This window comes from Eurypyga helias, unplaced genomic scaffold (genome assembly GCF_000690775.1).
Source record: "Eurypyga helias isolate BGI_N326 unplaced genomic scaffold, ASM69077v1 scaffold621, whole genome shotgun sequence".
NCBI classification, from domain to species: Eukaryota; Metazoa; Chordata; class Aves; order Eurypygiformes; family Eurypygidae; genus Eurypyga; species Eurypyga helias.
The window spans coordinates 7429-20021 of record NW_010232488.1 but is presented as its reverse complement, the minus strand read 5'-3'; the positions used below and the strand labels follow the sequence as shown (position 1 = coordinate 20021).

The window sequence follows — 12593 nt, the reverse complement described above, 5'->3', positions numbered from 1 at the left end:
CGGTATCTGCTCCCCCATGACCCTCTATGGCTGCAGGGATACAGCCTGCCCTCTCACCATGTCTCCAGCCCTCTCCTGGGCTGCCAGGGAATCTCTGCTCCAGTGCCTGGAGCACCTCCTCCCCCTCCTTCTCCACTGACCTTGGTGTCTGCAGAGTTGATTCCCTCGCATCTTGCTCTCTCTGCGAGATTTCTCTTCTCATTCTTTTTTTTCCTTATCAGACATGTTATCCCAGAGGTGCTACTATGGTCACTGATTGTCTTGGCCTTGGCCAGCAGGAGGTCCAAAACCCTGCCACACAAACCCAATGCAGTGGTTTAACTAAAAGTAATTGTATAAATGCAGATGGCTACAATGTGTATATCTATTCCTTGTTTTCTACGTTTTGTAGCTTTTCACATGTAAGGGCCCAAAAAGCATTATGTTTAGAAACATATTTTATGTAAATTACTTTATTTGAGACTTTTTCAGAACCTTCACATCTTACTGTGATCTCATGCTTAAAATTTTGCCCTATCTTTTGTATTACATCAAAAAATTACTGCATGTTTTCAAAGAAAGCTATTAAATGAGACTTTCCTAATATTTAACTCTCATGCCCTTCGTCTTTGATTTTTGGTCCAAAGAGACTTGACCCTTAAAAAGGACGTGTGCCTTTTAAAAAAAGATACCTCATTTACCCCTTGTTCTATAAAATGGGGAAAGGGGTTTAATTTGGTAAGTGTGGTGGATCTCGGCTTCTGCGCTGCCTGGCAAACCAGGCTGTTCCAGGAGACGATTGCCTCCATCCCTGTAGACGTTGCACTGTCCTTCCGCTCTCCCTGCTGTCTTTCTCCTCCTCAGCTGGCACGGTGTTGCAGATGACAAGTTTCCTGCTCTCCTGGCACTTCAGAGAGCAGAATTTGTGTTGGTCCCAGTCCGTTGGCAGCTCAGGAGGGAAGACTGCGGAAGGGAGGGAGTGGTGGTGCCTGTGTTCCCAGTACTCTCCAGTTGTTTGGCTGCCCAGTTTGGGAGCAGTGGTTTTAATCTTGCCTGTGTCCAGAACTAGGCCAGGGAGGAAATCAATGGCAGTAGTCATTTCTTCCTGCAGGACATTTTAAAGGAAAATTATTTTTACTCTTTTACTTCCTTTCCTCTTTGTAAAATATCAATGCTTTTAGGGTTTTTTGCTAGTATTTTAATTTTGAAGCGTGAAGAAAGATTCTGGATGCGCAGAGGTCTCATGCAGTGATTTGTTGGTGCAGGCCACATTTACTCTACGTGGTTACTACACAGAGTTTACCACAGAAGATGATTTATAACCAAGTTCTGTTCACAGACAGTTCATAAGTAATGGAGAACCCGGGAACTAACTCATCTTTTATTTTTTATTTGTTTATGTTCTTCACTTTACCAACAGTTAAAAAAATGAGATGACTTTTTATATTCTTCTTGGTCACACTGAAAGGGAAGAGGCTTTCCTCCTTAATTTGTTAGGTGCTAGGAAAAGAGGATGCTAACTTCTTTTCAGCTCAAGACAAACGTGAAACTAAATTCTTATTTCTTTTCTTCTCGGCTTTCTTCCATTCCCCAGTATCATCCTTCATCTCTGCCGTTGCATTTATTGGGTTTTCTGGGTGGTAGTGGCCGAGAAAATTGATGAAATAATTTAATGCTGCCCTGTAAGTTCAGAAATAAGGAGGATTGTCTTTGCCTTTGCCTTTCGGAGTCCCTGCAGCAATGCAGTGACATTTCAAGAAGCCCGTTCAATTTTACTTTTTCTGTTTAGAAAGCTTCAAGACAAAACCAAGACAGGCAGTTCTGCCAGTTGAATTGAACAGATTCAGGTCTTGTCTACATACTTATGCATATTTTCTTACTAATCTTTCGTAAGGTCCTCAAATATATCTGCATATAAATGAGAAATTGTGTGCACATACACATGTGTATGTATATGTGCGTATTTGTACATACATAGCTGTGGAACCCACAACATTGGAAGGATATAGACCAGTTGGAGTGAGTCCAGAGGGGGCCATGAAGATGCTCAGAGGGCTGGAGCACCTCTGCTATGGGGACAGGCTGAGAGACTTGGGCTTGTTCAGCCTGGAGAAGAGAAGGCTCCGGGGAGACCTTATTGCAGGCTTCCAGTACCGGAAGGGGCCACAAGGAAGCGGGGGGGACTTTTTACAAGGGCCTGTAGTGACAGGACAAGGGGTAACGGGTTTACATTGAAAGCAGGGAGGTTTAGATCAGATATCAGGAAGAAGTTCTTCCCAGAGAGGGTGGTGAGGCACTGGAACAGGTTGCCCAGAGAAGCTGTGGATGCCCCATCCCTGGAAGTGTTCAAGGCCAGGCTGGATGAGGCTTTGAGCAGCCTGGTCTAGTGGAAGGTGTCCCTGCCCATGGCAGGGGGGGTGGAACTAGATGGTCTGTAAGGTCCCTTCCCACACAAACCATTCTGTGATTCTATACAGTTCTTAAAACTTCACAGACTTTTCTTTTTTTCTTATAAACTGAAGAATTTCCTCTGGCTCTCAGTTTGTAAGTTCTGTACTTCTACAGAGCAGAGGAAGCTGATAATAAGTTGGTAACATCCTACAGTTAAGTAGTTCCCCTAAAGGAGAAAGAAGAATTGTAATTACCTGTTCCATTTTGAGCAGGTGATTTTGAAATGTGACCAAGCCGTGGACCATATCAGGAGAGGTATTGGGAGGTTGGGATGGTGTTTTAATAGGCTGAATGCCATCTGCTTCAGCAATTTGTAACGTTTTATCATTGACAACTGTAGAGGAATGAGGCAGTCTATTTTGGTGGAATGGACAGATTTCTGTCCATCTGTGCTTGTATTACAGCATGTCACTTGTACTTTAGATCTGCATAGCTCTGAGCCAAGATAGAAGCCACAGCAAGGTCAAGAGGTGGAGAAGCCTGTCAGCACATTCTGTCTCTAATGATATGACAACTGCAAATTGGTGCTTCAAGCACAGCCTGGAGGCAGTCATTATGTTGGGCCTTGAAGCTCAGCTTTCTCTAATATAATTTCAAAGGAAAATGCTAACTTCAGATGGTTTAGATTAGTCAAGAGTTTAATCTATTGCAGTTTAAAGTCAGATTAGATTCATTCCTGTGTTTCTTCAAAAGCAGAAAGCCTTAAAAAAAAAAAAATTGTGAGGAGGTTGTGTATAGCTTTGTGATGGTGTTTTCCTGAAAAAATGGTTGCTGCTTTTTTCCAGTGGCTGAATTACATTTGCTGTATTTCAAGTCTTGTTTCTTCTCTGCATCCATGCATCTGCTGTCTTTCCCCTTTTTCTTTTCTTTGTTTTCTCTTCACGTTTACACAAAGCAATTGGGTTAATGTTTTTGAGACTAGAGATTTGACCCTAGCAGGGGATCTTAAAGTTACGCTGGTATTTCTCTGTCTCACTAGTGCCTACCAGATTGTTGTTGAGGAGCTGCACCCACACCGAACAAAGCGAGAAACAGGTGCCATGGAGTGCTACCAAATCCCCGTCACCTATCAGACCGCTCTTAGTGGAGGGTCGCCGTATTATTTTGCTGCTGAGCTGCCCCCAGGAAACCTACCCGAACCAGCCCCCTTTACCGTGGGTGACAACAGGACTTACCAGGGTTTCTGGAACCCGCCGCTGGCTCCTCGCAAAGGCTACAACATCTATTTCCAGGCCATGAGCAGCGTTGAGAAGGTAAGTGCCAACCACGACTGGTAGGAGTCAAAGCCATGCCCACAGTGACAGTTAGGACTGACGAAGTTGGACGTGTTAGGTGTTGGCAGTGGCACCGCTGTAATCCCTTCCGTGCTGTGACAGCATGGCAGCGTGCCATTCACATTTCACACCGCCCTTGTATCAGAGTAACTGCTACTAGACACAAGTTTAATACATCTCGTAGTAATCGTCTCAGCGAAGTAATTTCAGTGCTGTGACTCTGCCTCCTCGGTAAATAACTTCACAGCCCTTTCCCCGATTCTCAGTACTTGCGCACTTCAGAAGATTAAATTACTGCAGGATAAACAGAATGCGGTCTGCTCAGCGCCTAATGAAATGTTACAAACACTTTGAGACTCTCACACGGAATGTCACATAAAAAGTAAAAATTGGCTTGAGCAGAAGTAACCCCAGGCCCACAGTGTGTTTTTGAGAGCCTTTCTGGAAAGGTGTACTTCAGGCTTGCCCCTCTGCTGTGCAGTTGTAAGAGTATGGCTGTCGCTCACCTTCATTACCTCTGTGGTGTTTCTTTTTAAGTCTGTCGCTGAGTACTGCTGCTGGCTCTCCGTGCGTATGGAAGGGGGAAAAGCACAGGGAGGGGTGTTCAGGTGGGAAGAACGACAGTGGCTCTGCAAGCCCCGTGCTGTTGCTCTTGAATAGCTTTTCCTCTCATAAATAAAAATGAGGGAGTGAGAAGTGTGATCAGTGAGGAAGGAAAAACGTGGTAGACATGGAAGTTTTAGATATTTAAAAATTTTAAGATTTTGATTTATAGTGTAGAAAACTGAAGTAAATTGCAGTAATATGTCCATAGGAGTCTGCATATAAGTGTCTAGGCAAGTCAGAAAGGGACTAGAAAGGACAGCTAGACTGAAAGCTACTGAGATGCACCAGTACTCTATATACTCATGTACAGACCTGTGTAAAGCAAAGAAAGCAAAATAAAAGCTAACTGCTAGTCACTCATTCATATTTCCCCCACCTGCTACATATATTTCCTTTACTCTTGTTGGCTTCCAGCTGTCTAAATTGTAAGGAAATTTGTTTCATTCTCCAAGAACTAAATGGGAGGAAGAAGTAAAACAAAAACATGCAACACAAAAATAGATCTTTATTTGAGCTTTTACACTTTGGCAGATAATTTGTTCTTCCCTCGTCATCTACGTTTTTTTTTTTCCCTTTATTTCAGCTTGTGAGGGACTTTAATCCTAAAATGTTTTTTTCTGTATGATTTAAAACTTTTGGTCAGGTTTCTGTTCCTAGAGGGATTTGGGGGGAGGTCTTGGCTAGACTGCCCTGCATTCTGCCCAGACAGAGGTCTAGTGGCTTCAAGGTACTCTCTGGGCTGCAGAGTATTTAAACAGGTGCTTTACTATAAACCAGTAGGTCACCGAAATAGTCAAAGGGCAGTAAAGTAGTATGCTCCGCACTACAGTGTAGGGTTGGGATGAGGGTTAGTCTGTGGTCCTCACAGACATTTTGAACAGAAGTGGACAAGTAAATCTAATAGCTGGGGAGAACACTAGTTAGGTAAGATTATATTGATAAACCTTGTGGGACTTTCATGTAGAATTAATAATTGTTTTTGTGGAACACTTATAGGACGCCTCAACTCACAGCTTTGCTCATTCTTTACACGCTGTGTTTACAAGACAGCATCAACATATTTTGCCTGTTGCTCAGGAACCTTCAGAAGGAGAGAGATCCCAGGGGATGTATTCAGGGATGGAGTGCTGAGGGGTGCAGGACTAGAGGGGACCATATTTTATAGAATGAAACTGTCATTATTGTATTTTCTCATTACATACTAATATTGTTTAGAGTGATCTGATACAGCAGGAGCTGCATTTTCTCACACAACCTTCTGCTATTTCAGTATATTTGCCTTTAAAATGATTGCATAATGTGCAAAAAGGTCAGAAAACCCATTTATGACTGACCCTCGTCTGTTCAAGTTGTCCAAACTGCATAGCCAAGTAATTTCTCTGTTCCATTTGTTTCAGCTTCTGACCAAACTTCTGAAGGGTTGGTGTGGGATGAGGGGAGTACAAACATAAAAACTGTTTGCATATGCAGCTTCTGCTGAAGCACATCACTGTCAAATCACTGTCTTTCCTGGACACGTTATATAGATTGTAGATTAACTGTGTCATGTGTGAAGGGATACCTGGACTGTTTCTATACTAATTCCACACTCAAAAACATGAGGGAGCACGTTGTTGACATGCTTCAGATGACTCTATTCAAGATTATCAGGATGCAGCAAGACAAGTTACTTTGGACACAGTGCTGAACAAATGTACCTTCTTTGCTGCTTGGTGCTGCTGGAGGTCAATGCTGGCTTGGGATTTCTGTGCTGTGAAATAAACAGGAGCACCAGTCTTCCCCTTTTTTCCACTGCACCATTCATATGGTATGATTTCCATTTGAGTTGAATAATCTGAAATGTGGCTGCTTCTGGGCTGTCTTGCACCTTTCCTGCCCTTCGTGGTCCTGGATAGTACAGCTCAATGTGTAGATTTCATCCAGCTTTTGTAAAGGCAGAATCGCCCAGCCTCTTCTCCCCTGCTAAGCCCAGAGCCCTGAGCTACCTTGTTGAGTTGCCCTAGCTGATCAGCAGATCTAGGATGAATTTAGGGCATGGGGAGGGCAAAACCAACCCCAGCCTCATCTGACTGTTTTCTTTACTTTTCCCTCCTCAACAGGAAACCAAAACTCAGTGTGTTCGAATAGCTACAAAAGGTAAGAGGTTCATTCCTCCAAGCAAAAAAGAAGCTTTTTATTTAATGACATGGAGTTTCTGTTAAATGTTTGAACCGAAACCAGTACTGTCCTTCTCTTTTGAACCACTTGCTTGTCTTAAAACATAATGGGCTACTGCTTTTTATCCTTTGGTATTGGGCCAAGAGAGTACCGTTCTAGCAGTACTCAGAATTTAGGCAAAATTAGTACTACTTTCTTTTCTCTGTCTGTGGATTTCAAGATCGGCTTTTAGGCTGCTGGAGCATTGCAGGAGATGGACTGGAGACTAGAAAGCACGCTTGGTAGAGTGTCTGTTATGATAATATTGGAAATAATTTAAATGAAGGACACAACAGTTAATTTTCCTAAGTAAGATCTCTGAGTGTTAGCTAGACATAGGGGAGGACTGATTTGAGGAGGGCTCGTGTCTTTGATAGCAAGTGAAGCCTAGGGCTAAGGCTGGCTGCATAGCTGTGAGAATAAATCATATTGACCCCACATACAGCGGGTTAATCACATACTGCTCACTCAAAAATGCTGTTTCATCTTCGAATGAGGGCTTAGTTGTTCTGCTTATTGTTATCTCTTGCTTTGACTGTATTTATAGCCATTCATTTTGGTTGCTTGATTGTGTCAACACGAGAGTTTGATAGACTCTGGCAGCATAAACAAAAAAGAAGCTTACAGATGCTGAAAGAGTACTCTTCTGCAGTGGCCCAGCACTACTTAAAATTGTCTCTTTCTAATTGCATATTGATATTCAGCATAAAAACAACTTTAGGTACGAACATGTGGGCATTTAAAGTACTGTGGTGGCACATCAGCACTGTTTTTTCAATCACATCTTTCAATTTAAAACTTGTTCCAATTAAAAGCTGATGCCTCTAATGAGGTGGTAGCAACAAAGCATTTTCTTAAGAAAACAGAAAATAAAACGTACTTTTCAAGATGTGTTAATATTTTCATCGAGTGAGGTAAGCTAATAAAAACAGGAAATTAAAATCATGAGCTAAGTCTTCTGTGAGAAGTATATCAGCATAATCTTTCTTCTGTTTACCTGGCAAGATTAAATGCTTGAGTTAAAATATATTTGCATAAACAAATATTTATATAACAAAGCATGTATTGCTGGGATTTGAGTCAAGGGAGAGTCTTCAAAGGCTCAGAAATATCCTAAAATACTGCAGAAATGTGGAATGAGGAAGAGGAGAGCAATGAGTCTCCCTTATCATAGGTTTTCTGGATAGTAATAACAAAATGGGGAAGGAGTTCACCTGCCTTATGGGGAAATTATTTTTTCTTAGCCATATTCAGTCTACCAGAGCAGCATTCACAGGAGCAATAGTCCCGGTGGTTGCTTTTCTATGCCTTCCTCTGCCATAGCAGTCACCTGCACCCTGGAGGAAAGAGGAAATTAATAACACGTTTCTCACCATCCTGCTATAAAAATTTGGCCTTTGCTGCTCTGGCTGAAGACCTGGTTTTGTGAAGTAACTGCATTGCCTGCTAAGTCAGCAGTATACTCCTTGGATGTGGAACTTACAACCGAAATGTCTTCTCTGACTTTATTTTAATTGATAGATGTGAAATGTAGGAAGAGGCAGCATTAGGAGCAAATGCTTTCTCGTGCTCTAGAGGAACGCATTTAATAGGGAATTATCACTTCAAAGTCAAGTGCATTCATACCCCTCAAACGAGTTATACTGGTATTCCAAATAATTTTTAAAAAGCTGATAGTGTTTTTTTTCCCATTATGTTTTCATCATAAAAATAATACCATGATTTATTGTCCTTGAAGCCAAGTATACTCAATATATTGGTTTATGTGTATGTCCATCTGGTTATGCTGATTCTTTTCATAGTGTCTAAGTTGGCTTTGAGTCATCGACCTCGGAGACGTCTGGTTACATTTGTAATACATTCATAGGGAAAAGAGGACTGTCTTACCTTACCTGACACACCTCAGTAAAGCTAATGTACCTTTTTAAAATTCAGCAAATTGTCTAAACTATGCATTCAGTGATAAAAGTGGTGTGCAGTTCTGTGTCATCTTGTGTGGCTCGAAGCAGCCTACAGGTGGCCAAACCGCATTGCCTTGAACATGTTGAAAAGGCTGGGTTCCAAGTGGGAATAGGGGGAATGACATTAGAGGTGCATGTAAAAGCAAGAAAAAATTTCCATCATAGTGAAGTTCAGTATTACCTGCAAAGATAATTCCTCATTTTTACCTTGTACAAGGGTCTGGTGTTACCTACTGTGTATATTCATGCCGATAAGGTGTAAAGATTGAAAAAAAAAAAAAAAATGGTAGTAATGTCATGGTTTGATGCTGGAGAATTTCATATTCCTGAAATAACGGGTAATAAGTAACGGGTTTAAACTGAAAGTGGGAAGGTTTAGATTAGATATCAGAAAGAAGTTCTTCACGGAGAGGGTGGTGGAGAGGCACTGGAACAGGTTGCCCAGAGAAGCTGTGGATGCCCCATCCCTGGAAGTGTTCAAGGCCAGGCTGGATGAGGCTTTGAGCAACCTGGGCTAGTGGAAGGTGTCCCTGCCCATGGCAGGGGGGGTGGAACTAGATGGTCTTTAAGGGCCCTTCCAACCCAAACCATTCTATGATTCTGTGAAATTATAATCTTGATAATTTAACTTTCTTAAATGCATTATTTCCCTGACAATTTTTTTTTTCTTGAGCAGCTCCCTATGAGCATAATTTACATGTATTTTAATGCATGAGGGTTTTGCACGTATCATTCCCATGGGTTGCCTTCTGCCTTTGAGAATTGATGGAATAATTTGGTTATTGGTGTCAAACTAATGAATGTCAGCAAATTTAAATTGCAGTGCTCATACTTTTTCAGTCCTTATATTCCAGGTGCAATGTTCTTGTGCTTCTGATAACAAAATGCACTGAAGTGTGAGCTCATTTAGAGATGGTGCCAAATCATGACGAAAGTATGTTGCTGCTTTTGGTGTGTCTTGAAAATTTTTTTGAGAGTAAGCTCAGAGGCTTATTAGTGTCCGGTGTATTAAAATGCACAGAGTTAATTGTTTATGGGAGAATGAAAGATGTGTTATTCCCATAGAATGCACTTCAGAGCAACACACATTGTTGGCGACTGATCAGTCACATCTTGGAACTGGGTTTGACTGTGTAAAACTTTGAATGGGTTTCCACTTGCACACGACATTGGCATTTCATTTTACAGTCTTAAAATGTTATCGACTGCGAAGGGAATGAAACTAGATTAACATGGTCAGAGAAGAGCGATGCTTCAAATTATTTAGTATGTAAATAGACATTTAAGAAGACAGAAGGGACAGCAGAGCTGTTATTAAGCAGAGAGTATATGATATTGACATTTCTGACAGTTTTTAGGCTGCCAAGTTTGAGGCTAACACTGATGTACATGTATTCTTCTGTTTTGTTTAGGAGACTAGAGAAAAATATTGAAAATTTAAGTAGAAGAAATCTACTCTGACAATAAACAAAGAAGTGGTGGGCCTAGCAGCCCTATCCCAGCGTAGTTAGAAGGAATAGATGAAGTTCAGGGTTTCTCACTTCACGTTTAAACCATTAACTTCATCTACAAATTATTTTCCCTTGTGGTTTTCATTTGTATTATTAGTTCAGGCAGTGTAGAACCTCTCTGTCTCTATGCACGTTTGGTTCATAGAGATGGATGAAAATGCCATTTGAGATGCTGCGCATCTGGAAGTAATTGTGAAATAGCAGAAAATGACTTTTTAATCTGATTTGAGGAATAAAAAGGTCTGGGTGGTAACATTTCAACTGCAAGTGTGCATTTAGTCCACCATCGTTATTGCTCTGAATTCATTCCCTCAGCAGTTGGGGATTGATCCAAAGGCCTTTGATGTCAATGGGAGTCCTTCCACTGACATTAATGTGCTTTGGATTAGGTCTTTAGAAGTCATAAATCTGTCTAGACCATAATTATTTCCTTGAAATTGTTCCTGATGATGTTTCTGCTCTTAGGGAAACTCGTGAAAGTCAAATCACCTCCTGTAGCAGGATGCTCAGATAGGTCTGTTACTGATTAATGCACAAATGAGGGAAGATGTCAGTTGCTAAACGTGTATGAAGCAAAACTTCTCCCACTGTTGTTTTTTTATATTTGGATCAATGCTCCCACAATGACTTTTAGCTGTACCATCATAATAGTTACTGTAGACCTAAGTGGCAATATAAATTTAGAGAAAAATGCAGATGTTGCCCAAGTCCTATCTTTCTATTCACTCATTCATAGGAAAAAGCTATTAATATGTTTAAACTTTAGTGGTCTTTTGCATAATGTTTTTTTATCTCACAAAGAGGAGATTTTAACTGACTTGCTGGGCTTTTCAAAGTTGAAAACAGAGTATTAGCATGGCATATTTTCCTGTTTTGTATGTGAAATTTCAGTAGCTCACCAAGCAACCACATCTGCTAGTTCTGATAAGTGATGCCTTTGGTTGTAAATAAAAAAATTGAATGATCATTTGATGGAATATTTGATGATGGTTATTTAAAAAAAAAAACCAACAAAACCAAAACACAAAACCTCCAAAGAAACAGTTAACCAAGGGAAACCTCCAGGTTTCCAGACAAAACCTGTAATAGTGGTATTTTCATGTATGTGCAGAGAGTAACAAATCATGGAATTGAATTACAGAAATTAGCTTTGAGTACAGAAGGAATTTAGTGTAACGACAGCATTTATTAGGTGAAGCTACCTGATTGATATGCATGGGAGTACAATTTTCAGAAAATGTTTCCCATTCCTTATTGTAAGGCACTGAAGTACCCTTTTCTGCTTGTAGCTTGACATCCCTAAAAAATAAGGGTTACTTCTGAGCTTACCAGCAAAAACCTCTGAATTACCTAATAGTTTTTTATGCTTATGACATTGCCTGAGTTGAACCATTTATTTTACTGGCATTTGAGATTAATTATGATGGGAAGTATCTCCCAGTTTCTGGTTCATTTCCTAAGTCTTAAGGAACTGGGTTTTCAAAACTGTGTTTTGAAAGAGTAGTTGACTGCTTTTGGTCAGAAAAGTTTCATGGATGTGTAAATCTAGAAAAATTAGTAAATCCAATTGCTTTACTGAAGAACTGTGTTTTTAAGTACATTGCTTGGTGATTACCTGCAAAATTCTTCTGTTGCATTTAGTTCGGATTTGGTTTTTTTAATTGGTAAATTTGTAAGAGGAAACACTAGTGATGCATTTCAGTGGTTTTTTTTAAAAATCAGCCATTAGAATGAAGACATTTTTAGTCCAAAGATATAATAAATATTAGCTTTCCTAGATTTTGAATTGTTTTGCTATTCCTTTTGGCCTAGGTATTTAACCAATTACTTTGTGCAGATGCTATAAGCAGATTGAAATCTTAAGAACCTTAAAGGTTTCCTAATGTATAAGAATTATGAAAGTAAGAATTCAGGTAGAGGATTCTAGTTTTTATGTAAAGATTAGATAATGAATGTTGATACATTACTTGCTCTAAGTGGAGGATCAGCATCTTAGCATAGATGCTTGTTTAGTAGGTTGGTCTTCTCAGCTATTACGAATATTATTTCATGAATCAGATTGTGGTCATTAAATGTTTTTCATCCATTGTTAAAAAATATAGAGACATACTGTTTTTACAAAACTCATTCAACTTTTAACTGCAGTAGAAAATCCTTGATTCCCCTTACAATAGATATGCAATAAAATTACCATTTTAAATCACCATTTGCTAATGGTTTGGGGTTTTTTTTATAATTTCAGCTCTCCTTTTTTCTGTTCTTTCATCATTTCTCACTTATGTCTTTGCCTTCTTTGTGTCGTTGTAAAATTACATGTGCTTAGAGAAGGTAAAACTCTGTCACGACCCGGTAGGACTGGGCTCGTTAACCCCTTGTCACATAGACAGCCTGTGTCTGCTTTCATTTTATATTGTGATTAACTGTACCATTGGATAAAACGGCCCCTTGCAATGTCTGAGGTTGAAGAGTGCGGTGGAACAGGCAGAGATTGCTGCCTGTAACAGTCTGTCACAGGCATCTCACATGCACGTTTGGCTCAGGAGTGACAGGAGTTTGGCTTATCTGTGCAGCAGCAGAGCTTTAGAGCAGCCTGATTAAGGGACAGTGCTGTTTCA

At 40.3% G+C, this 12593-nt stretch overlaps 1 protein-coding gene across 1 annotated transcript in view; it reads left to right on the top strand.

Annotated features, from left to right (window-relative positions):
• Positions 1–6446, top strand: part of LOC104516892 (receptor-type tyrosine-protein phosphatase kappa-like) — a gene marked incomplete at both ends in the record, with an annotated part of 27115 nt that extends 20669 nt beyond the window's left edge. The window contains 2 exon segments of the mRNA XM_010161385.1: positions 3410–3683; positions 6410–6446. Coding sequence (XP_010159687.1) covers positions 3410–3683; positions 6410–6446 — 311 coding nt within the window.
• Between the last annotated feature and the right edge of the window lie 6147 nt (positions 6447–12593).